Source organism: Ornithorhynchus anatinus, chromosome 13, assembly GCF_004115215.2.
Source record: "Ornithorhynchus anatinus isolate Pmale09 chromosome 13, mOrnAna1.pri.v4, whole genome shotgun sequence".
NCBI lineage: Eukaryota > Metazoa > Chordata > Mammalia > Monotremata > Ornithorhynchidae > Ornithorhynchus > Ornithorhynchus anatinus.
Genome location: NC_041740.1, coordinates 18,668,206 through 18,694,167, shown reverse-complemented (window position 1 = coordinate 18,694,167; position 25,962 = coordinate 18,668,206). Strand labels below are relative to the sequence as shown.

At 39.7% G+C, this 25,962-nt stretch overlaps 1 protein-coding gene across 1 annotated transcript in view; it reads right to left on the bottom strand.

The window, feature by feature from the left end:
* Window positions 1-25,962, bottom strand: part of DNAJC1 (DnaJ heat shock protein family (Hsp40) member C1) — a 142,454-nt gene that overhangs the window by 52,272 nt on the left and 64,220 nt on the right. Inside the window, exons 4-7 of the mRNA XM_029078351.2 lie at window positions 22,133-22,298; window positions 21,226-21,323; window positions 19,929-20,022; window positions 7,725-7,815 (exon numbers count right to left, since the gene is read on the bottom strand). Of these exons, the coding sequence (XP_028934184.1) occupies window positions 7,725-7,815; window positions 19,929-20,022; window positions 21,226-21,323; window positions 22,133-22,298 (449 nt within the window). The remainder of the gene's footprint in view (window positions 1-7,724; window positions 7,816-19,928; window positions 20,023-21,225; window positions 21,324-22,132; window positions 22,299-25,962) is intronic.

Genomic DNA, 25,962 nt, shown 5'->3' with positions numbered 1-25,962 from the left:
AGACCTGAACCATAATCACCCTTCTCCCCTCCTCAAAAAAAACCAAAACGTGACTATATCCTTCCTATGAGAAGGCAGGCAATAGATTAATATTTCTTATGAAATTTGTTAAGCACATTCTATGTGCCAGGTACTGCTGTAAGTTCTGGGGTAGATATAAAGTAATCAGGTTGGACATAGTCCATGCCTCACACTGGTCTTACAGTCTTAATCCCCATTTTAAAGATTTTACAGATGAGGGAAATAAGGGAGAGAGAAGTGAAGTGACTTGTCCAAAGTCACACAGCAGACAAGTGGTGAGCCAAGATTAGAACCCTGAACCTTCTTATTCCCAGGCCTGTGCTGTATCCACTAAGCCACACTGCTCTAAGGCACAGACAGGAGCAGAATTCAACTGGTCTTTACCAACCCAGTTGCTCCTGGTATCGACTACAAGTTGTTTCAATCAATCAGTAGGAATTCTTGAGCACATACTATGTGGAAAACACATAGTGCTTAAAATACCATAACACTAAGTGCTTAAATGGGTACGGTAGAATTAAGAGACATGATCAGTGTTTGCAAGGATCTAACCATATAGTGGGAGACAGTTTATAATCTGGGGTTGGGGGACACACTAATTAGGGACAGGAGACAGTAGCAGACAAAAAGATGCAATAATTGTGATATTGGTTAAGCACTTACTTTGGGCCAAACACTTTACTAAGTGCGGGGGTAGATAATCAGGTCCCACATGGGGCTCACAGTCTAAGCAAGAGAAAAAACAGGTATTGATTCCCCATTTTTGCAGATGAGGGAACTGAGGCACAGAAGAGTTAAAAGACTAGCTCACGTATGGTAAGAGAGTAGGTACAAGGCAGAGCCAGGTTTAGAACCCAAGTCCTCTGACTCCCAGGCCCATGCTGTTTCCCCTAGACCACACTGCTTCTCAAGTGCACAGAACAAGTATACACGTGTTACTGGGGGAGGGGTGGAGGCGTGAACACCCAAGTGCTTAAGTGAGCAAGTGATGAAGAGGAAAAAGGAGGTGAGGGGAAGGGGGGGATGAGAGATTAGTCAGGGAAGGCCCTCAGGAGGAGATGTGATTTCAGAAGGGCCTTGAAGATGGGAAGAGCAGTGGTCTATGGGGATATGAAAGGAAAGGTAATTCTAGGCAGAAAGGAGGGTGTGAGCAAGAGATCAGCAGGGGGAGAAATGAGAAAGAAGCACAGTGAGTAGGTTAAAAAGAGAGGTAAATGTATTAAATTATCCATTATCTGTGTGAGCAAAGGAAATTAATTAATCAATGGTATTTATTGGGGACTTACTGTGTTCAGAGCACTGTACTAAGCACTTGGGAGAATACAATAAAGTAGAGTTGGAAAACAGGAACCCTGACCTCAAGGAATTTACAGTCTAGACAGGGAAACAGACACAGATAAATACATAGGGGAAAGGACAGGATACAGCAATATATGCATAAGTGTTGTGGGCTGAGGGGGGAGGGGTATATCAAGTGCTTAAAGGGTAAAGATCTTGGTGCATAGGCATAGATGAAGTATGAGAGGTGAAGGATGTGTGTGTGTGTGTGTTTGAGAGAGACAGAGACACAGAGACAGAAACAGACAGACAGGGACAGCTAGCTGAGTCAGAAAAATCAGCGTTCAAAATAAATATCTGTTCCTGCATGCTTAACACCACAAATGGATTAGCTCTCATTTTCAATCAAGCTAAAGGGGGACTTGTAATTACAATGTTTTGTCATAATTTTTATGGATCAACTGAAAAACCACTGAAGTTGTTGAGGCGTTTTTTTTCCCCCCACTGTGGAGTTGTGTCCTTACTGTGGCTTTTGATTAACCAAGCAAGTATAAAGGACCCATCTTATTTTTCTTCCACTTCTGGCTTTCCTCCTTAGAAAAGTTGCAAAGTTTGTATCATCTCTGCTTTCCTGAAGATCACTGAAGTTCAGCATTTGGGTAGGACAAACAAGCAAAGCCTTTTGAATGGGAAAAGGGGGCTAATCTCTAATTTACATTTTAAATGATTTATCTTCCCTGTGTACTTCATACTTCCCTGTTAAACACTTCACACTTTGACCCCTCTTTCCCCCAATCCCAGGAGGGAAGGAGGGAGCAGGAGGGAGCTACTATGGAGGGAGGGAGGAGAGGAGGGAGAAAGGTGAGGGAGTGAAGGAAGGAGAGAGCAAGGGAGGGAGTGAAGGAAGGAGAGAGCAAGGGAGGGAGTGAGGGAAGGAGGGTGGAAGAGTTGGATAAGTAAATAAGTGCATAAATAGCACAACATGTAAATCAACATGTGCTTAAATCCTACAGGTGGCTGTGCTGAGATAGTCATAGGAACGATACCTTCCAGGGAATGCCTTCTGGAGGGATGGGTTTGGAAAGAGCACGGGCTTTGGAGTCAGAGGTCATGGGTTCGAACCCCGGCTCTGCCACTTGTCAGCTGTGTGACTTTGGGCAAGTCACTTAACTTCTCGGTGCCTCAGTTACCTCATCTGTAAAATGAGGATGAAGACTGTGAGCCCCACGTGGGACAACCTGATTCCCCTGTGTCTACCCCAGCGCTTAGAACAGTGCTCGGCACATAGTAAGCGCTTACCAAATGCCAACATTATTAGGTCTTCAAAAACGGACATTTGAAGGAGGGGAGTTTCAGGGAGGGAGACCAAGGGGGATGAGCAAAGACCTGAGGAGCAGAGTGACCTAATAGAAAGAGCGGGGCTTTGGGAGTCAGAGGGCACGGGTTCTAATCCCAGTTCCTCCACTTGTCTGGTGGGTGACTTCACTTCTCTGGGCCACGGATCCCTCATCTGCAAAATGGGGTTTCAATACCTGGTTTCCCTCTTGCTTAGAATGTGGATCCCGTGTGGGACCTGATTGGCTTTTATTGAACCCAGCACTTAATACAGTGCTTGGTTTATAGTAAACGTATGTAAAATGTTTACTATAATCTGTGATTTATTTATTTATATTAATGTCTGTCTCCCCCTCTAGACTGTAAGTTCGCTGTGGTGGGGAATATGTCTGTTATACTGTACTCTCCCAAGTGCTTAGTACAATGCTTTACATACAGTAAGCGCTCAAATACGACTGAATGAATTCAATGAAAACACTTAAATATCACAATTACGGTGATAAAGAGAGAGGCAGGTAAGCACTTAAATACCACAATTATTACTATTAAGAGAGATGCAGGTCAGTGGGCCAGTTAACTCTGTAGAAGGGCAATGTGGGAAATCTAAGGAGAGGAGGATAGAGCAGTGAGCAGGAGAGCCCTGAAGCCAATGGTCAGGAGTTTTTTGCTTGATGTGCAGGGAAATGGGGCACCATTGGAGGTTTTTTAAGGAGAGGAAAGAGGTGAGCTGAATGATATCAGGAAGAAATTACTCTTGTCACTCGGGACAAATCTGGGGCAAGTATACAAAAACCTGAGCCAGCATATTCCTTGTATAGCTGCATGTTCCATTCCAGGAGCAGCAAATAAGGGAAAGAAAATCTCAACTGCCAATTTCAGAAAAGAGTGTGTATTTGGGAGTCCCTGTATTTGCTCATCTGAAAAAATGAAATCCCTGTTACTACCTCCATCACTTTCAACAGCCCTTCCCCAACTAAACCCTCATTTCCCCTATGCCCTCGCCCTTCTGCATCACCTAAGCATTTGGATCTGAACCATTTAAGCACGTACTATTCACCCCAACCTCAGCCCCACAGCACTTATGTCTGCATCTGAAATTGATTTTACAGTCTGTCTCCCTCTCGAGACTCTAAGGTCCTTGTAAGCAGGGGGACATGTTTATTCAATAGTATTTATTGAGAGCTTACTATGTGCAGAGCACTGTACTAAGTGCTTGGAATGAACAAGTTGGCAACAGATAGAGACAGTCCCTGCCGTTTGAGGGGCTTACAGTCTAATCGGGGGAGACAGACAGACAAGAACAATGGCAATAAACAGAGTCAAGGGGAAGAATATCTCATAAAAACAATGGCAACTAAATAGAATCAAGGCGATGTACATTTCATTAACAAAATAAATAGGGTAAATAGAGTTTACCAACTCTGTTACATTCTACTATCCCAAGCACTTAGTACAGTGCTCTGCACAGTCTAAGTGCTCAATAAATACCATTGCTCGGTTGATTGATGAGTCCTGGCCCTAGATCTGCCATTGTTCAGAGCAGGGGCCAGTGAAAGCCACTGGTATCTTCTCTAAGTGCAGAAAGAGGGTGGTTGGGGAAAAAGTATATCATTGCCTCTTTATCTCTTAGCACAGCCCTTAGCTTTGATCTATCCATCTATCTTTTTTCCCTTTTGTTATTCAAGCTGTGATTTTTATGAGCATTTTCTTCAAATAATAAATGGATCCTGTCTTTCCCAACACATGTTATAAGCAATGTTTCATTAACATCATACCTATCACCAAAAACTTCTGCTTTGATTCAGAGAGCAGAACAGTATGGATATACAAAATAAAAGACAGACTGAAATGTTGCACAAAGTCAACAAGCTACATTTGTACAGCTATTAATTAATGAGGCAGGTTTGAACTTCAAGTTGATAAAGACTCAGGACAAAGAAATAAGGAGTGCCAAAAACTCTACACAGATGTCTGCAAAATAGGCTGTCATTTTGGCACGAATATTTTTCAAATAGGAATTTACAATATTCACTTTCCAAGAGTTTGTCTTTTTTCACAACTTCACTCTTCTCTAGAAAAAGCATCCTTTAACCAAGGCCTACAATGCAGCATTCTCTCCAATTTGCAAATTATAAGGAATTCCCTCTGCACAGCTCTAGTTCAACCCTCAGAGAATATTGCACCATCTCAGCAGTAAGGCAGACAGACATGAGGGCAGATTAGCAATTAGGTCATGAAAAACAGGCAGCATAAAACAGCTATTGCTAATCTGCATGAGATGCATTTACTCAATTAAGTAGATGGAAATGTTATTATGAACTCAGTATTCCAATGATGGTCTTTAAAATTAAGAAGGATGGGGGCAAATGAAATGCACACTGGGGGATTTTCGGCCTTTATATATTAATTCTAAAGTATACAATGCAGAACACCGTAATGAAGTTAACAAAATTAATTAAAAGATTCTTTGCATGTAACCATTGGAGACTACATTTTTTTAAAAAAAAACAACCATGCATTTCTGACATTAATAGTGAAATGTGCCTCTGTTCTTTAATATCCTTAATGATGAACACCTTTACCTTTTCTAAACATACAATAGATCAGAGAAATTACAGAGAGAGAGAAATGCCCTATTATACCTCTTAATAGCAACAATGACCAAGTGTGAGATGCTTTTCTCCCAATATTATACTTTGCGTACTTATTCAAGTATGGGGTGGGAGAGGATATCTGAAGAGCCGTTGGAGAATCTGTGAAGACTGTGCAGCAATCATAAAGAATGGAAGACATTTCCCAAATATTAAATATTATTTTTCTTAATTTAATTCCATTTCCCACTCTTGCTTTAATGGCCAGGACTAATATACTCAGTAGAGCCAGGTCATATTTGTAAAAGAATTGCCAGTACAGACATCAATAATCATACTTTCATAACTAGAAGCAAAAAACTACTGTAAAATACAGATTTTGAGGCAGCGGGGGCAGGGAATCTATCGTTTCCTTTTTAACATTAGTTTCCCTGCATTGAGAGAGAACAGTAATGTTTTTAAATTCTGCTTTATTTTACACAATAATGATGGTATTTGTTAAGCCCTTACTACGTGCCCAGCGCTGTTCTAAGCAACGCTTACTACTACTAGTAGTAACAATAATAATGATAATTGTGGTATTTTTTAGGTATTTACTATGTACCCAGCTCTGTACTAAGAGCTGGAGTAGAAACAAGATGATTAGATCCCATATGGGATTCACAATCTAGCAGGCGGGAGAACAGGTATTAAATCCTCATTGTGTAGACGAGGGAACTGAGTCACAGAGAAATGAAGTGACTTGCCCAAAGTCATAGAGCAGACAAGTGGCAGAGCTGGGATGAGAACCCCAGGTCCTCTGGCTGCCAGGACCGGGCTCTTTTTTATAATAATAATAATATAATGGCATTTGTTAAGCACTATGTGTCAGGCACTGTACTAAGCGCTTGGGTGGAGAGAGCAAATAGGGTTGGACACAGTCCCTGTCCTACAGTCCCTGCCAATCTCGATTTTACAGATGAGGTAACTGAGGCACTGAGAAGTGAGGTGACCAGCCCAAGGTCACAGAGTATACCGGCGTAGCCAGGATTGGAACCCATGGCCCATGACCTTCTTACTCCCAGTCCTGTGCCCTATCCACATTTACCCACTCGTTTATTCATCAGCTTAAGCAAACTGTCTCCTAAACTATTTATTAAAAATTACAGAAGTATCTTCATGCACCATTGCATGTGTTGATGTTACTACTTTTTCAGACCATCCTGCTCTTGGCCCTATCATAAATACCAATAGAATTTTATCGTGCATATTAGTCACTACACTGACCATCTATAGAATTCTGATCTGTATGCTAAAATTAAATCTTAATAAATTTCCAATCCAAAATACGCCCAAGCAGCACATTTGTCAAGTAAAACAATAATGACCCTAAATATTTTGACTGTGAGAACAGCAGCAATGAGAGGTCATAATACATGTGTGAGCAATCTTTTCCCCAAAACATCTTAGAGAGATGGATTTCTTATCTTGAAAATTTCCCTGCTGTGGACTATCGGGACAATTACCTTCCCACAAAGGCATTTGCATTGTGAAAATGTCTAAATTAAAATACTAATTTTATTTTGAGAAAAATCCCCCAGTGCAGTAAATCCATTATAGGGGTCTGAGAGAACAATTCAGACCCGTTAGCATTGTTCCGTGGGAACCCCAAAATGGGGGTTACTGTTGGCTCTGAAGGGGGAGGGCTTGTCTGAGGCAAGCGTCATGGGAAAGTGCCTTTGTTTATTTTTAGTTGTGACACCATAGATGGCAATTAAAGAGGTTGGGGGGAGCTTGGTGGGGAGGCTGTGGGGGAAGCAGAGACCCTGAGTCAAGGAAGGTACTGGCCAAGACACAGGCTAACAGAGCTTGTCCGGGGTGTTCAATGGTAGATATCTAGGAAGTGTAACCAGAGGCCTATCAGAAAACTAGAGGCAAATGAATAGCCCCAGGCCAGGATTTTGTGAATTTTAAAGTTTTGAGGAGATAGAAAGCACTCTGGGGTTGAGGAAGGCAAGCAGAAGAACTTCAGGTCAGCTCCAAGGAACTGTGGGTATTTGCACTGCGGTTTTATTCTGAGGAGAAGGGAATGCTTTATCATTACGAATTTCTGGTTTTCTCATGAACTAGATGAGGGAAGCTAATTGGTAATATAGGGAAGCTAATTGGTAATATCTTTGGGCACCTATAAAAATGATCACAACTAGGTCTGGCTCTTACTGGGCAGCTGGAAAATGTACTCAGCTCAGCTAAGCCAGGACCCCTTCTCTCTAGTTTTAGGGGCTTTAGCCATTACCAGGAATTTTCCCTTATAGGAAGCTTTATTTTGGTGTGGGGAAAGGACATATGCTTTTTTGGTCCAAGGCACCGTATAAGATATTCAGAAGTCAAGAAAATCCCAACAGCTCAGCTGCATGGAGAATTCAAGATAATGGGTCAGGAAAGAGGAAGCTTCTGCTCAGAGTTGGTATCTTAGTGACATATGTCATTGCAAAGGTAATGAAATCATTTTTAACTCACTCTGAAGGATTTCAAGTTCAGCTCTGGCCAGTGCATCTTCTTTTTCCTTCAATTTTGTTTCCTTATATTCAACATAAAATTGTCTGGCATCCTTCAAAAGAAATGGCAAATGACTTAACACCTTAAACAGTTCAAAAATTCACTGTGGCACATTTTCAAACTATTTCATTTTTAATAAACAGCCCATTCATTAAAAGCAGTAGTTTCAGTGAGAAACACTTTCAAATGGTGTGGTGAATATAATTAACAATGCTTTCCTTCAGCTATTTTTCCCATGATTTCATAGAGAATTTACCAGATAGGGCACTTCTCCTCTTTCTAAGGAGACACATTTACATTTTCCCAATGGTAAGTCAAATACAATCAACTTTCAATTATCCATGCTAATAGGGGACAGAGGTAGAAGGACAAATTAAATCAATGGTTAATCCCCCCCAAAAAACCAAAAAAACCAAAATCCTTTGTGGCCTCATGCAATCTTTTCATCACCTTTATCAACAGATTTTGAGTGCCTAGTTTGGGCCAAACATCTTACAAAAATTAGAATAAGAGATGGCCCCTGCCCTAGAGAGGCTTATAATTACAATGGAGGAACAGGCAAACACAAGAGTATGAACATGTAATTAGTTATTGTGCAAAAGGATAAATAACTATAATATTAATTTAATCTTTCATCTGTTCTGTCTTTCCCTGGAGGAGGTACAAATGATCAAAGAAGAGGGGTAATAGGTTGACAGCAGGATGCAGGAGGAGGAGGTGAAGCTTGACGAGAACTTTTACCATCCCATTCATAAGGCAAGGATAATGTCTGGTTATCACAAATGTCCAAGCCCTGGGTCACTTTTGTCCACACCTGTCCTGATGTTCCCGCTTAAGGATGGACAAATGGACCAGTGAGAAAGTTAGCCCAGAAAAATGGAGAGCCGGGGCAGATCATGAGTGTGAACTTGAGAAGCAGCACGGCCTTGGGGAAAAGAGCACGGGCCTGGGAGTCAGAAGGACCTGGGTTCTAATCCCAGCTTTGCCACTTGTCTCCAGGGTGACTTTGGGCAAGTCACTTCGCTTCTCTGAGTCTCAGTTCCCTCATTAAGGCTGTGAGCCCCATGTGGGACATGAACTGTGCCCAATCTAATTAGCTTTTATCTACCACAAGTAGAGTGCCTTTCACAGAGTAAGTGCTTAAAAAATACCATTTTTTAAAAAAATCTCTCCACAGCTCAACAGGAGCCCTGGAAGAGAGGAGCAGAGTCAAGATTCCCACATCTGAGTTTCTCAGTAGCCTTCCTGACTCTCTTCATTGGACCATTCCCCCCTGCAGTCTTTGGTGACCCCTCTTTTGTGATTACTGCCTCTTCTACTTCTATTTCACATTAATGTCCATCTCCCCATGTAGACTGTAAGCTCATTATGGGCAGGGAACGTATTTGCTAATTCTGTTGCACTGTACTCTCCCAAGCGTTTAGTACAGTCCTCTTAGCACAAAGTAAACGCTCAATAAATATGACTGATTGATGGATTTGTTTGGTCTTGTATACTATTTGATGATAACATTATACCAATAGCAGAAACAGCTCCTTCACTCAAAATATATAGGTATATATACATGTATTAATTACAAAGACATTTTCCCTAGCCCTTAGCAAATTTAGAATTTCAACAAGTGCTTGGAAAATTGTCCCTGAGTGGGAGATGGTCTCACATCTAGGTGAACTACAGGAAAGGGAGCATTAAGAGTTAAGGTAAAATGGGCTGTCACTCTCTGGGGTGTGGCCAGGGGTCGTTTTCACTTTTGGCAAGTCAGGCTGCCCAGAGACCAGCAGCTGCAGTTAGAGACAGGGGGCTAAAAGACCACACTTGGATACATTTTTAGGGAGGGAATTTTTACACGAGACATGGACTTCACTGGCAGAGCAGTCCACTTGCTGGGTGACTCAGTTTGGGACCTGGTTTGAATGATTACAGCCTACATTTTTAGATTTCTCACACCCAACTCTCTAGGATTTTCCAGTTCAATCTGCAAATTCAGCAGCCTAGATAAGGTATTTGAACAAAACGTGATTGTCAATCACTCAGTCCCTAATGAAAAAGGGAGTAAGGCAAACTTGGCAAAACAGAGAAACACAATAAGAACTACAGAGCAGCAGCATGGCTTAGTGGAAAGAGCACGGATTTGGGAGTCAGAGGATGTGGGTTCTAATCCTGGCTCCGCCATTTGTCAACTTTGTGACTTTGGGCAAGTCACTGCACTTCTCTGTGCCTCAGTTACCTCATCCATAAAATGGGCCCCACGTGGAACAACCTGATAACTTGTATCTACCCCAGTGCTTTGAACAGTGCTTGGTACATAGTAAGTACTTAAATACCATAATTATTATTATTACTCTAAAATGGCTAAAAGAACATTCACTGGGAACTACTTATATGTAAACATTATCTGGTCATCCTTAAGAATAACACAAAATTAGTTTATTTGCATGGATAAGATTTTAAGCTTGATGTTGATACATGTATTTTGACTAACATTCAAAATAAATGCCCGAGCGAGAAAAAGAAAATATAGTTATTCAACCATTTTACAAGCAGGAGATATGGGGCCACCTTCAGAGTTGTCTAATGGAAAGAGCATAGGCCTAGAAGTTGAGATCATGATTTTAATCCAGGTTCTGCCACTTGCCTCTTGAATGACTATGGACAAATAACTTCAATCAATCATTATTTATTGGGCACTTACTGTGTTTAGAGCACTGTCCTAAGAGTTTGGGAGAGAACAACATAACAGCGTTGGTAGGCGTGTTCCCTGCCCACAGGGAGATTTACTTCTCTAAGCCTCAATTTCCTCACCTGTAAAATGGAGATTAAGTCCCACTAGACTATGAGCTTCGTAAGGGCAGGAACTCTGTGCAGGCTGAGTTGTGGCAGACCTGTTGTGTATTTGTTGCAGATGATTATGACAACAGTCACAATGGCATTTGCTTAGATTAATTTCACCCCACATTGGACAAAGCGCTGTGAGCTTTGGTCCTAGATGCAAATTTTGAAGTTTGCCATAGCCTCCAAAACAGATCAAACCTCCAGCAGAGAATGAAGTATTATTTGGATCATTCTCAACCTTCAGTGAAAATTTCTGTGCAGATAGAGCCAAAAGAAGTCACTCAGTTAAAAGAGCCAAATTAAAATGGAAATGTAAGAAAAATTACTAATCGGTTTAAAAATATTTCAAATATAAACAACTCAAAAAAACATAGAGAGGAAAATCCATAAATGAAAGAGAAAATGAAAAAAGTAGCAGTGAAACGTAGACGTAGGGGGGGCCTTTTCAACACCAGGGCAAATTTGAAAAATGAGAACATTTACACAGTGTAATTTACTAGGGCAGTCATTTTCTCTATTCCCTTTCCAATTCTTCAGATGAGTGGATTAAATAAAGCTTCCTCTAGTAACAGTCCGAATAGTGTTATTATGATTAAGGTTCATATGTACTAGAGGCTTCTTTTCCAGGAAGTTTTATTTTTTCCCCCTCCCCCAGTTTTCTGGACCCAAGATCTGGGGATACCGGATTCAGTGCTCACCAGTCATCACCACTTTTTTAAATTTTGCTTCTAAAACCTGCCTCAGAGGGCAGTTCCTAGTCTATATTTAACTGAGTCTACTAGGTAGTGTTGATTAGCTATTCTCCTGTCCCACTCTGTAGCCAAAATGGTTATTTTCAACTGTAGGCTGAATGAGGATTAATGCACTGGAAGCAGTATATGAGGAGACAAAGAAATAAACATTGGTGCCCTGACAGGAAATGGGAAGCCAGCTCATGATTTCCCTGCTGGAAGTCAGGAGACCATGGAAAATGGAGAGCCTAAAATACTCTCCAGCTTCAGTGATGCAGATTTAAATCTGTAGGTTCATCTTTAGGCTGACTTAGTGGACCCATTTTTGCCCAAATAAATGAATGTCTCTCAAGTGTACGATATCCAGAATGATGCACTCTCTTTCAGTTCCATAACTCATGGCACTAATGCTCTTTCTGCCAGGAGAAACACTGCTCAAAGCTTCTAGACGGAAATCTTTTCTGAGGCAAGGCTTTTGTTTGGGTGAAAAAACACAGAGATGCCTTCCTGGCTGATGGGCTTCTGAGGGAACCAACTCCCCGATTCAAGCATCCCACAAGACTTTGTGTCCAACACTCAATAAAATACATAAGATGGGAAGCTAGAGAGAAGCAGCTACAGGGATCAGCTCCCCTCTTCACCCCCACCAGGAAATGCAGATAGCCAGTTTCCAGGAGCACAGCACTATGGTAATAATAATATTAACTATGGTACTAGTTAAGTGTTTATTAGGTGTTAAGTACGGTTCTAAGAGCTGGTGTAGATACAAGTTAAACAGGTTGGACACATTTCCTGTTCCACATGGGCCTCACACTCTTAATCCCCAATTTACAGGTGAGGTAGCTGAGGCAAAGAGAAATGAAATAACTTGCCCAAGATCACATAGCAGACAAGCAGAGGAGGCAGGATTAGAATCCAGGTCCTTCTGACTCCCAGGCCAGTGCTCTAAGCCCCTAAGCCACGCTGCTATGGTGTTGGGTGCTGGGTAATTTACATTATTTGGATCTGGAGATGATGACATCAGGCATGAAGACTAAGTCTTGGTTCTGAGGGTAGCAGTTTTATTCAATCGTATTTATTGAGTGCTTACTGTGTGCAAAGCACTGTCCTAAGCACTTGGAAAGTGCAATACAACCAAAAACAAAGAGACAATCACCTCTTCCATTTCCCCTCACCCACTGGGGCACAGAGTACATTGAATGATAAGGTAATGAATAGGTAAACCCTTTATAATCTACATGCACTAAAACTCCAGTGGAATTTTGGCTTTCGCAGCCAGAATCCTAGGATTTTCCTGGGGAGAAGGGGTCAAATTTTCAAAATCTAGCCTTCCCACACAAATCTCGGATTCCTCATCTGCCTCAAGTTACTCTGAATATTCCAGACACCATTTACCACAAGAAAGGCAATGTGGTCCAGTGGTAAGAGGTCTAGGAGCTGAGAGCTGTTTTACAGTCCCACTGCTACTAATGGCTTGTTGCAGGAATTTAGGCAAGTCACAACCTTTCTGTGTTTCAGTTTCTTCATGAGTGGGATAATAAATGGGGACAATACCTCTTCTTCCAAATCACAGGGATAAAATGAGATAGTAACGGTGCGATAGAAAAATGAAAGCACTATATCTTTAAAATACATTATAAATTAATTATTTATTCATGGATTTATTTATTCATATTAATGTCTGTCTCCCCCTCTGGACTGTAAACTCGTTATGGGCAGGGAATGTGACTGCTAATCCTATTGTATTTATGCCACTTTCTCCCCTTTGCGTAATTAAAGTCAGGTCCAATAAAAAAAAATGTGAAAGGGAAGGAGCTTCACTTTAATCGTTTCTACATTGTTTCTGAAAGTGGCTGAGGAGAAAACCAAATTGGCCACACCCTCCTTTATATGCACCCACTCATTTCTAATGGACCACAAGCCCATCCACCCACAGCATTGCTCGATCTGACCAAGGGCTCATCCTGACTCTGGCCAACCCACCAGCACACCTGAAAGCAAGGGGGCAACGGAGGCAAAAGCCTATCAACCTCCGCTCCAAACAAAAACTCCTCACTCTAGGCTTCAAGGCTCTCCATCACCTTGCCCCTTCCTACCTCTCCTCCCTTCTCTCTTTCTACCGCCCACCCCGCACGCTCCGCTCCTCTGCCGCCCACCTCCTCACCGTCCCTCGGTCTCGCCTATCCCGCCGTCGACCCCTGGGTCACGTCCTCCCGCGGTCCTGGAACGCCCTCCCTCCTCACCTCCGCCAAACTGATTCTCTTTCCCTCTTCAAAACCCTACTGAAAACTCACCTCCTCCAAGAGGCGTTCCCAGACTGAGCTCCTCTTCTCCCTCTACTCCCTCTGCCATCCCCCCTTTACCTCTCCGCAGCTAAACCCTCTTTTTCCCCTTTTCCCTCTGCTCCTCCACCTCTCCCTTCCCATCCCCACAGCACTGTACTCGTCCGCTCAACTGTATATATTTTCGTTACTCTATTTATTTTGTTAATGAATTGTACATCGCCTTGATTCTATTTAGTTGCCATTGTTTTTACGAGATGTTCTTCCCCTTGACTCTGTTTATTGCCATTGTTCTCGTCTGTCCGTCTCCCCCGATTAGACTGTAAGCCCGTCAAACGGCAGGGACTGTCTCTATCTGTTGCCTACTTGTTCATCCCAAGCGCTTAGTACAGTGCTCTGCACCTAGTAAGCGCTCAATAAATACTATTGAAAAGCCTCCACAGACTTGGCACTAGATGAGCAATGGCATTAGCTTCGTCCCAATGGCATTTTGGGGGTGTGTGGGGGGTGGAGGGCGTGCCCCTTGGGACCAGAAAGGGGGCTTGGTGGGGGGAAGGAGAGCGGCAATGGTGGAACCAAGTTGGTGGCTCTGCTCCTTGGCCCTGCCAGCAGGAAGAATGTGGTTCCTAGCCTTGTCAGGGTCCTCTGGGGCTCCCCTCCTCCTCGCTGGGCTGCTCTCACCCCATTTTCTGGTATCTAGGGGCAAGCAATGCCCCGAACCCTGCCTAGAGCACAGCCCCCTGCCATCACCAGCCAGCAGCAATGGCACTGAGGGTGGCCAGCCAAGCCAGAGCTTCAGCAGATGGAGTACATGCCAGGCCGGGAAGGGGAAGGCTTGACCCACTGGGGCTCGGGGAAGGACCCAAGAGCGGCCTCTGGCCCTGGACCTCCAGACAAGCTCAACTGCATGAGAGAGGGAAAGGGCGCTGCTGCCGCTTCCCAGCCCCACGGGGGCACTGACTCCCCCAGGGGAAGGACTGCAACGCCACGGGGGCAGTTCCCGCTGAGCCCTGGGCCCCCCGGGTGGGAGCAAGGCGGACCAGCCCCGCTGGAATCCCAGGTAGGAAGGAAAGGAACTGGTTGTCCACAATGTCTCTTCTCTCCTGAGCCACCTGCTGTCTCTCCCCTTCCTACATCCCTTCCTCTACATTCTTCTCATTCTCTTCAATCAATGGTATGTATTGAGGGCTTACTGTGTGCAGAGCACTGTACTAGACACTCGGGAGAGAACACAACAACAGAGTTGGGAGACATTTGAGTATTTCACTTCACTACTACCCTTAGTGTTCATTGTGCAAGTTTAACTTCACCCTCAAAATGAGAAGTCGGCACCCCTGCTTTGAAGAACCAGCTATTTTTAACCCACCTTGCTAGGCCAAAAACAAAAACTATCTGCCTGCTCTTCAAACACAGATTACTATGTTTAAAAAAGGTTCTTGAAAGGAGAGGTAAGAGTTTATTCAATTTCTTGTTACCCCAGGGTAAGTATGCTGTGCTAATCTGAATGTCCAGTGCAGGCCCCAATTTTTCTTCTTCATTTTACAATGCCAAATTATTCTAGCATTGGGAGCAATACCTTCAGATTATATTCAAAATATTATTAAGCACATGCTTATTAAATCACTAGCTTCCTGTTCTGTTGTTAATTTGAACTTAGTTGAGGTTAGCAAACGTAACAGACATTGACTATACAGTGGCCTCTTAAAATATACTAAAATATACTATCATAAAATATACATTGGTGTGGAACCCTACACCTGAGGTCGTAAATAAAACAGGTTAAAAAGAAACTAAACTGGACAAGAAAAGGTTTCAATAGTCAAGCCACTGGGAGGGTATTATACTTTGAATGCCACTTCTGACCACTGTTATGAAATGTAAAAAACTGTAGGAGAGGAGCAGGGAAAAAGTTTACACACTGGTTTAGGAAAAAAAATGGCAAAGTTGATAGATTTTTTTTTTTTTAAACAAGACTGATTGAAATGAGTCAATTTTGCCAAACTACCATCAACGGAAACTTCATGGACAATTAGCATCAGGATTTAGGCTAAAGGCTACCCAGGCATCTCTCTTAATTTCATGATATAATTTATAATAATTTGAATTTATGTGACATTTTCCCCACAAAGAGCTCAAAGTACTTCCTATACCGTATTACATTTTTTCCTCAACTGTCCTTAAAATTTAGGCAGGTATTAGAGAGAAACTGGAGCACAACAAAGCTAAGTGTTTCTCTCAGGGTCACACAAGGATGGCATCTGCAGTTTGAGGAAATGTTATCTGGAATAAGAACTGGGCTGCAACTGTTCTAAGCATTTTTGATCCAGTAAAACTCTCATGCTCTGTATTAGTCTGCTAAAATAATGGGATTATCCCTGTTCTTGATAACAGTGAGTACACATTATTTGCCTGCTGCAGTACACACCCTCTGGCCACCAACACCAGAAATAATCATTTAAATTTCAAAAAGTGGCCTATTTTGCTTTAACCTAAAACATAAAAGGAAACAAAACATTTACTTGATTAAGTGGCATTAAACAATACAAAACAGCAAAACTAAATAAAAATATTAAAAAGGCTTTTGATGTCTATTACCACACAGCCTAGAGAGAAGCATCAAAAAAAAATAAAGCAAAAACACAAAATGGGCAAGGCTTTGAAAATTAAAGTGAAAATGAATGTCCAAGTTCAAGAAACATCAAATTATTATCATTATTAGCAATAATAATAATAATAATGGCACTTGTTCAGCACTTACCATGTGCCAGGGCCTATACTATCTCTTGGGGAGATACAAGCTAATCAAGTCAAATACAGTTCCAGTTTCACAAGGAGCTCACAGTCTAAATAAATGGGAGAACAGGAATTTAAATCATTACTTTACAGATAAAGAAACTGAGGTACATGTGACTTGTTCAAGGTCACAAAACAGGCAAGTGGTGGAGCCAGAATTAGAACCCAGTCCTCTGACTCCCTTGTCCATGGTCTTTCCACAAAGCCACACTACTCACTGAAGCATATAATTTTACCTCACCTTTAAACTTTACATGCAGTCCTACCATATGTTTACAGCAGGGCAAAAATTCACCTACCCATTTAGTACCACAGATAACATTCTGACATAACTAACAGATCATCTAAACCTGCATGGTACAATGAAAGTTCCATTTGGGTTTACTACTCTGTCCTTTGTTCCTCTGTTTCCCAGGAAAGACTATCAGTTAGGAAAATGCACTCTGTTCACTGAACTCTTTGTTAAACTATTTAGGGTTCCCCTGCAGCATTATTTATTTTACCTGTCCTCTTTCCTAGACTGTGAGCCCCATGTGGGACAGGGTCTGTGTCCAATCTGATTAACTTGCATCTAATCCAGTGTCTGGAACACTGTTTGACACATAATGACACATTTGACACACATACTGAGTGCTTAATTACCATCATCGTCAACCAGACTCCATTCTTACTCAATATTACACTGCTTTTGTTTCCCCTTTTCTTCCTTTTTTTTAATGCTTTTTGTTAAGTGCTTATTACATGCCAGGCACTGTTCTAAGTGCTGGGGTAGTTACAAACTAATCAAGCCCAAGGCATTTATGTACATATCTTTGAATTATACATTATAAATTACTTATTTATTCATATTAATGTCTCTTCCCCTCTAGACTGTAAGCTCACTATGGAAAGGAGCGTGTCTGCTAATTCTGTTGTATTGTACTCTCCCAAGACCTTAGTACAGTGCTCTGCACATAGCACGGGTTCAACAAATAACAGACTGATTAATCAGGTAAGACCCAATCAATGTCTCACATGGGGCTCACAGTCTTAATCCCCATTTTATGGATGAGGTAACTGAGGCCCAAGGTCACACAGCAGAGAAGTGGCAGGGTAGGAATTAGACCTCAGATCCTCAGATTTCCAGGCCCAGGCTCTTTGTGTTACACCATGTTGCGTCTCAATATTGCAACTGTGACATTGACATTGAACATCTGGCCAACAACTTGGTAAGATTTGGAATGGGACTATTGTCCAAACCATAATAATAATAATAATAATGTTGGTATTTGTTAAGCGCTTACTATGTGCCGAGCACTGTTCTAAGCGCTGGGGTAGACATAGGGGAATCAGGTTGTCCCACGTGGGGCTCACAATCTTAATCCCCATTTTACAGATAAGGGAACTGAGGCACAGAGAAGTTAAGTGACTTGCCCACAGTCACACAAACCATCATTGACCATATTTGTCCAACCTACAGATGGACCTTTCCCTTCTGACCTAAAACAGCATAGGTTTCACCTTGAAAATTATCCCCTTACCCTGCGTTTTCCTTACAAAGAAAACCCAAAATAGAGTAGAGCGAGTAATAAGTTACAAACAGAAGTTTTTCAAGGGCCAAAATATCTCATTCTTTTACCTCTACTGGCAGTCCCCAGATTTACAACCTAATTGTTTCCTGAAAACTGGGTCTTATACTGGAAAAAATGAAAGTTGGGACCAATTTTCTCATTGGAACAATGCCATAAATAGGCCACTGGTTCCCAAACAAGGTAAGATACAAAAATGACCCAGAATCAATCAACGGTATTTACTATCTATTGTGTGCAAAGCACTGTACTTAGTGCTTGGGAGAGTACAATATAGCTGAGTTTTAGACACATTATTTGCCCACAATGAACTTACGATTTAGAGAGGAGTACTCTATTATAGAGGACTAATATAGCATTTGTATCCTTAATACATCTATTCATTTATTCATTAATACATTTATATCAGGTCAGTGAGGCTCCACAACAGGGCAGCTGATTTTTATGTCATCCGACATGAAATGGACATGTCAAACCATCGGTTTTGCGATCTATCCCTTTCTCTTTGCTTCCCCACTCCCCGGCCTCTCCAGCCCCCGTTAAACTTCCTTTCCTACTTCCCTGTCCACCCATCATAGGTTTTAAAAATTGTTTTCCCATTTCCCCAGGGTTCTTTGGTACTCAACACTCCCTATGCCCTAAGAAGTAGTTCCAGAAAGAAGGCTACAGTTGCAATGTCAAAACCTAAGAGTTCTAAAGCTAAAATGGTGTACATTTTCTCATCTTAGGTGTTGTCTGTCTTAAACATCTCAGGTGGAGGCCTGCCTGTTACTCTGTGATACAAAATAGCAGGTTCAGTTAACAATAATCATCAACAATGGCCAACCCATGGCATACATATAAAAAGCATTTCTCAAAAGCTAAGACCACCTTAATTATTTTAAGTGCCTCTTTTCTCAAATGTGACTTCTTAGTGAGGGGAAGGGAAATGATGAAGAAGAGAAAGAGAGGGATTGAAAGTCACTAGCTCCCATAAAGGATTTTATAAAGATTGCTGCTAAGAAAGGTGACCATCAAGTGGGTAGAACAGTGACAGGTAGATATTAACCTGCACTATCAGCTCAGAAATAATGATTTTTTTCAAATAAACCATATTTTCCAAAAAAAAAAAATTGTGACAGCAATCACACAAACCTAAAGCTGCTATGTGGAAGTCAAACAACACAGGCTAAATTATTCTGCCCAAAGACCAGTTCTCATCAAAACTGAAAACCGCTTTCTCTCCTTCCAAAATCTAAATTCAGCCTAGTTTAGGTTTAGGTCACACACTGTGAACTTTTTAGAGAATATGGTCAGGGAGAGTGCATGTAGCCAATAAATAATATTTTATGAGAAATTAGCACTTAACCAGTGAATTCATCCTTATATAAAATCAATAGTAATGCTAATGGATTTCTTGTTGGGTCACTGAAAACAACTAAGTAGACAGGATTAGCAAGAAGTGAATTTTATTACCTATTCATGAAAACAAAGATGCTTCACTTCATCTTAGAAAAACCTCAGCCTACTAACCTTTTGCGATTTCCTACTATGTTTGCGACCTCTAAACTTAATGTATGTTTATGCGCAAGTGTAGTCATCTCTGTGTATAGTCTTTTAAATACGCAGGCTGTAATTTAAACAGTATGCTGTGTTACTATTTAATTGGTACTTAAATAATTGGTGACATCTCATTCCAATCTTGTCCTTTTTATCTTTCTCATCCCCAACCCCGGCCAGAAATCCTTTCTTCTTAAAGCATGATTAAAATTGAAGGTGCCAGTCATTTTGAAAACCAAAAAGAAAACAACAAAATAATCAAGGAACAGTAACTTCTTACCTACTTAAGAGCAGCCTTACAAAGACACAGTATTTGCTAAAATAACTACATTAGTTCATTGATCCTCAAAATATAAGATGCAAAATATTTTTGTGAAATGGGGAAGTGGGAAGGGAGGGAAAAGAAAGAACATGCATTACCTGAATTAGATGCGGTAATGACTTCAGAGTAAGGCAAAACCAAATTCCTAGCTTGCATGGAAGCAAATCATGCCACTGTGGTTTCACTAGCAATCTAAAGCCAAAACAAAAGTGTTTGGTTTTAAACAACATAGGATTGAAAGGAAGACAAGATGACATAAATATATATCTGAAAAGTAAAGGACAACAAAGTTTATCCTGACTTCATTAATAAGAGTAATTACAAAAGGCCATAATAATTCCTTCTTAAAATTTCACTTTCAAGACAAAATTGATTTACCTAATATTTATTTCTTGCCTTAATATTTACTTTTTTAATAAATACATATCACTTTATTTATCATTTGTTACAGGCAAAATGTAGCACATATGTTGCAAATGAAAGAATTAACCCTCGATTTTTTAGGCACTGTCATAAACATAAAATACAGAGTCCTCACTTTAATGAGGGTTTTTCAGCACTTTCACATAATGAATTCTTAAACCTAAAATTACTTCAGCTGAAAAAAAAATCAAAAAGACGAACCATCAAAATGTTCACAAGTGCTGACAACAAGATATGAACACTGTAGCATAAACAAACCAACACGTAAAAATTAACGTCACTTGCAGTTCCCTAAAGCATTACTCACTTATGTCATCAGACTAGAAGACAGGCAGCATAGGCTGTGATCGCCACCCTGCACTGATCCAGTTCATGCTCCTCGCTGTGCAAACTATTTAAACCCTTTATTTCTCTCTATGAATCTTCCTTTATGAATGAATAAAAGAAATGGTGGTATCTTCTGGAGTGTACTGTATGTCACTCTCCCTATATCACTTCTGATGCCAACAGCAATTTCAGAATGTTTCACTTTTGTTCTTATAAGTTCATAAAATCACTCAGAGCTTAAACTGGAAATCCTCATCTAATTCGCTGCCAAATACATATAAAGGGATTACTTTAAGTTTGGATTGTTTCAAATCGATCTAAGTCAAAGCTTTCTAAGGAGCCTGCCCTCCTTCTAAAAACTGTATGCGGAGTTTAGAGGAAGGTTTTGTATATGCTGATCTTGCATACAGAACTCCATTCACATCCAGGTTCTTTTCTGAAAGACCTTCGTAAAATTCATCACTGATGACTGTCCCTTTGGGGACAGATTCGGAATGTGCATTTAAAGGGTGTGCAGATGAGGTAGCTATCATTCCAGGAAACCGGACAAAATGGTTTAAGTGATTTCTTCCAAAATTGAAGCTGAGCCACATCAGAAACACGTAAACATTTCTAAGAGGCAAAGCACTTTGTTTAGGCTCCCACCTTTCGTTTTTCTCTATCGCACCAAGTTTCACTTTGTCCACGCTCTTGCAGCTTGACTTCTTCTTCTTGTCTCTCTTTTTTCTGCTCAGCAGTTCATCCTTATTGTGGAAAGAATCGTGGTTGCAGGTTATCATTAACATGTACCCTCTGAATGTTACTGGGACTCTTCGTGAAGGGTAAACATTACAGAGTAGCGTTTATGCAAATATGTGGAGGGCCCTACATGATTACGTAAAATCATCTATCCTTAACAATAACTGTTGCCATGGTATCCAGTCCTTAAACCCACATGAAGTCCAGCTCTGTCAGTCATGTGGGTCTCCACAGCAATCAAAGTTTTCTAAGAAAAACCATTCAACTTGCCTCTTCTCATTCACAGACTTTGATAATGCACTTCAAAAATAAAGAGTAAACAGATGCTAACACATGAACATTGGTCAAATTAGCTTTGATTGTTTTAGCATTTAAATAAACCCACAGCAGTATAAAAGATACTCTAAAATGGGAGGGATGGCTGCCTTACTTTCAACCTTCTTCCAAATGGTCTCTTAAGCAAAAAATATTCATTTCACATTTATGATTCACTCAGTAAAGGTAGAAAAAAGTCCTTGCAAACAGAATTTGCTCAAGCTCTGGGGCTCTAGAGACTTCTCAAAACCATTCTTCAATACAGTGCAGTGATGAGAGACCAGGTTTCTGTTTGAGCAGATGATATTGGTGGAAAAAACTTAGCACATGTGCCCAAAACTTCCCTATAATTGACAAATATTTATTAAAGAGTGATTTTTACCTGCACTGTAGACAATACGAAATCTTAAAAATATATGGAATGATTCCTAAAGTCAGCAACTGTTTTTAGAATTTCATGTACATTAAAGGTGGTAGATCATTTATTACCAATACTTACCAGCTGTTTTTCCAGGTAGATTGACCAAACCACAGCATAATGACCCACTGTGAGAATAATGAACAAGAGCAATGCCAACTCAGCGTTGCTCATTTTTCTCACCCGCCTGTAGTAGAATACAGGCTGTCGCCAATCTGGTAATCCATTGATCAGAACATCATCGTACCTACAGTAGCAAACAACAGGCTTTCAGGGACAGGTTGAAATTTAAAGTGATCTTACTTGCATTGTTCAAAAGAAACAAGAAAAGAATGGCTGAAAACCCACACAAAAATGGCCCTCCGTAGGCCATTATTGACCTGTTACTTAGCCCAGTACTAGTACCTGGGTCCCCTTATAGACAACGGTAAAAGCTTCATGCCAACATGCTGTGGATTAAGTATCTAGCTTTATAAACACCGCTGGTTCTACTGCGCTGACAGCACCCCCAATTGATTAACTCATGAAACAACACACGCTTAAAAGTGGCCATATGTTCTACCTGTCTATCACAGTCACCGATAAAGTTACCAAAACCAAAGTCAACAACAAAAGGAGGGACTTTAGGAGGAGGAAGAAAAAGCTGAGTCCCTTTAGTACTGTGAATCGCTTATTAATTAGAGTCACTGATTCGAGGGGAAAATGCTACTTTGATTTTTCAGCCCCAAAAAAGCTTTTGATATCAAAAGTTAAGACAGTACATGGCTGAAATATTTAAATGCATTATTTTATGAAAGCCTCGGAAAAAGGTAGTCTAAAATTTTTCTTTATGATATTGGATCATTAAAATTCCTTTGGAAAGTTAAATACTCTCAGATTGCAAAAATGTACTTGAAAACTAAATTGCTCAAAATGAACTGTATTATTCAAACTTTGTTTATTTTAAAACAGCTAAGTGACAGTTTCCTTCATGACTTCTGACAAAAACAGAAAATACCACAGGAAAGCCTTTGTCTAGAAATGGATTTAATGCCACTTCCTTCACAGTTCAAAAGGTTCAGTATTTTTAGATTTAAATTTCATCTAAATTTACCAGCTACAGAATTATCCAAAGCATTTAAAGATTTTTTAAAAAAGAGGGGAAAAGCAGGAATCCATAATGCAAAACTCAAAATGGTCACAATCAAATACTGTACGTTCAACACAACCTGTTAATCTTAATTGAACGAAACTCATTAAATATTCTAATCACACCATTTCTAGAATTAAATCTGCACTGAAAGGCCTAATTTGGTGCAACACATTGACCAAAATATTTTAATTAAAAATATTCTGAGTTAGTCGCCGGCCTAATTACAGGAATAGAAATAGGGCCTATATTGTCAGGCAGGTCAGTAGAACTCAGTAGTAGGTTTTTCTCAAGTAAATTGACCGATCGAGGAATAATAGCGCAGCTGCTAAACTGCCAGTCTTGACATGTAAATCAATTTAAATGCAACAACTGCAGTAGCTACTTTGATAGTTATTAAATTGATACCTTGGAGATGTGCTAAAAAAAATAAAAACTATAAGATTTATTGCAGGTAACTTTTCTTTTTAATGGAAAAACATTAGTTTTAAATGTAAAATTTATTTGAACATATCTCAAAAACCTGACTTTTACCTAAATCCAGATTATTAATAACACTGTCACAATCAGAATGACCATTGTTCAAAGCAAAAGACATTAATTAGTGCTAGGTTTTTACAAATCAAATTGTTTAATGGACAAGGGTCTGACGAGTTAAAGAGCGCTTGTGCACTAGACAGAATACACAGAATGCAACTGGGGAAATAGGTCTCTGATTTTTCAAATATTTACAGCAGTATTTGAAAACTAATATTAAGAAGTTTCCATTCTAATTTTATTATCAACTACCTTTTTCTTCTTAAATGCCGAAATATTTTGAAAACAATCACCCAGAACTGAACTAAAATAAATCAGAGAAATCAAGGTGGCAAAAGGAAATCTTAAATTTAAAACACTTTTAAAAAAACAACAAAACCGAACACCTACCAAAGTTACATCTTGGGTTTTATTTAAATCTATTCTGATCTAGATTTTTAGATGATGTTTAAGAAAACCAACTACAAACTATCTAGTAGAAATTTAGGAAGATATAAAAATATTTTTCACCAAAAATCAGAAGAAAAGACTTCAGAAAAAGGGTGTTATTACCATTATTAAAGTTGCTTAAATTCATTATTAGCAATTAATAAGTGTATTTTCTGGTAGCAGCATTAAGTAGTTTTTTTTCAGTGGAAATCTTTAAAACTATTCACTTTAAAAACACCCTGAACTTGGGAGGAAAGAATCTATAACCAAATATTTTACTGTCTGTCGCTGTTTAAAGTATTAACCAAACAAATCTGTCTTCACCATATATAAATCCTATTTAGTGCAAAACCAAATTTAAGATAGCAGACTCTCATGCATTAAACACACTAAATAGCACTAGGTATTTACTTGGCTATGTCGGCCACTCTGAACAACAGTCTCCAAGGATTAAGCCTTAGAATCAATGCTCTATTGATTTTACTATCAATGAACATTATGGCTCACACGACTGGCCATTTTAAGGAAAGATAGCTTCTATTATAGCTCGCTTTCTAGAAAATATGCTGTTAAAAATATATATCACTATTGTGATAAAGCACTGGAAAAAAGAAAAACACACTCTTTTTCCCTCATGACAACCCCTCTCCCACCAAAAACAAACCTGAGAGTGTTTCAAAAGTTACCTATGAAAAGACAATTGCCAGAACAGCAGAATTTAAATGAGACTATTCTTGACATTTCTTAATTTTAAAATTTATTCTCCATTTTTGAATGTTGCAAATAAGAGGCATATATTTTGTTTGCTGAAATATTTATTTAAACTAACCATCACTATCTATAAAAATGGCCAAAGTGCATACAGAAATACAGAACCCAAAATAAAAATTCACTAAGAAAACCCCTTGATAATGGTTCTACTTAAAAATACACACTTCAGTTACTTTAGACTAAAAACTAAAATTTTGTCTTTCAATCCCACATACAGATTTCTGTCTGAGGGGTGATTTATTTGCTTTTCCCAATATTTGTGGAATAAATATATCTTAATTGTTAATCATCCAATATTTGAGCACTTCTCATGGCTTGAGATACAGGAAGGCTGTTATCAGGAAACCCAGAAATATCTCTACCAGGATAAAGAAACACTTTTAGCTCCCCTAGAACCCACAATTTAATATCAGTATATGCTTTGAAATGTGATAATATAGCTAAAATAATAAAAGCAGAAATAATTTTAAAAAACCAGAAAGCTCTATCAGGACCTGAAGTTCTACAGTTATTAATTTTTAAAAGGAATCTCATTTTTATATTTTTCTCTTGCCAAAATTCCCCTATATTCAGAATTTTCTCTATTACTGATGTATTTTTAAACTTAAAATTCAAATCAGTTCACACTTGAAAGATTACAGTCAAGATCTGCAATATTTTTTGATGTTAAATGATTGTTAACAAGACCGAAGTGATTAATCTTATAGATTATTTTTTAACTTAATGCCCACAAAAGGCCCATTGAGGTCTTTTTCTTCAACTTACAAATGGGATATGTGATGCAACTATGGTCCCGAACACTTTATACTTTCCATATGGCTTGTGTATAAAGCCTCTTAATTAGAGAAGAGAAGGTGCTAAGGTAGACTTGTTTACTGTCAAAAGAATGTTTATTTTGCTTCAGCCACTAAATACTTCCTGTAATCAAATTTACTATATCATGGGTGGCAACGTTTATAAAAGGAATGACTTTCATTGTATATAAAAAGAAAAAAATTTAATTCTTACATTTCACATGCTCTTATAAAAATAGGAAAATCATTTG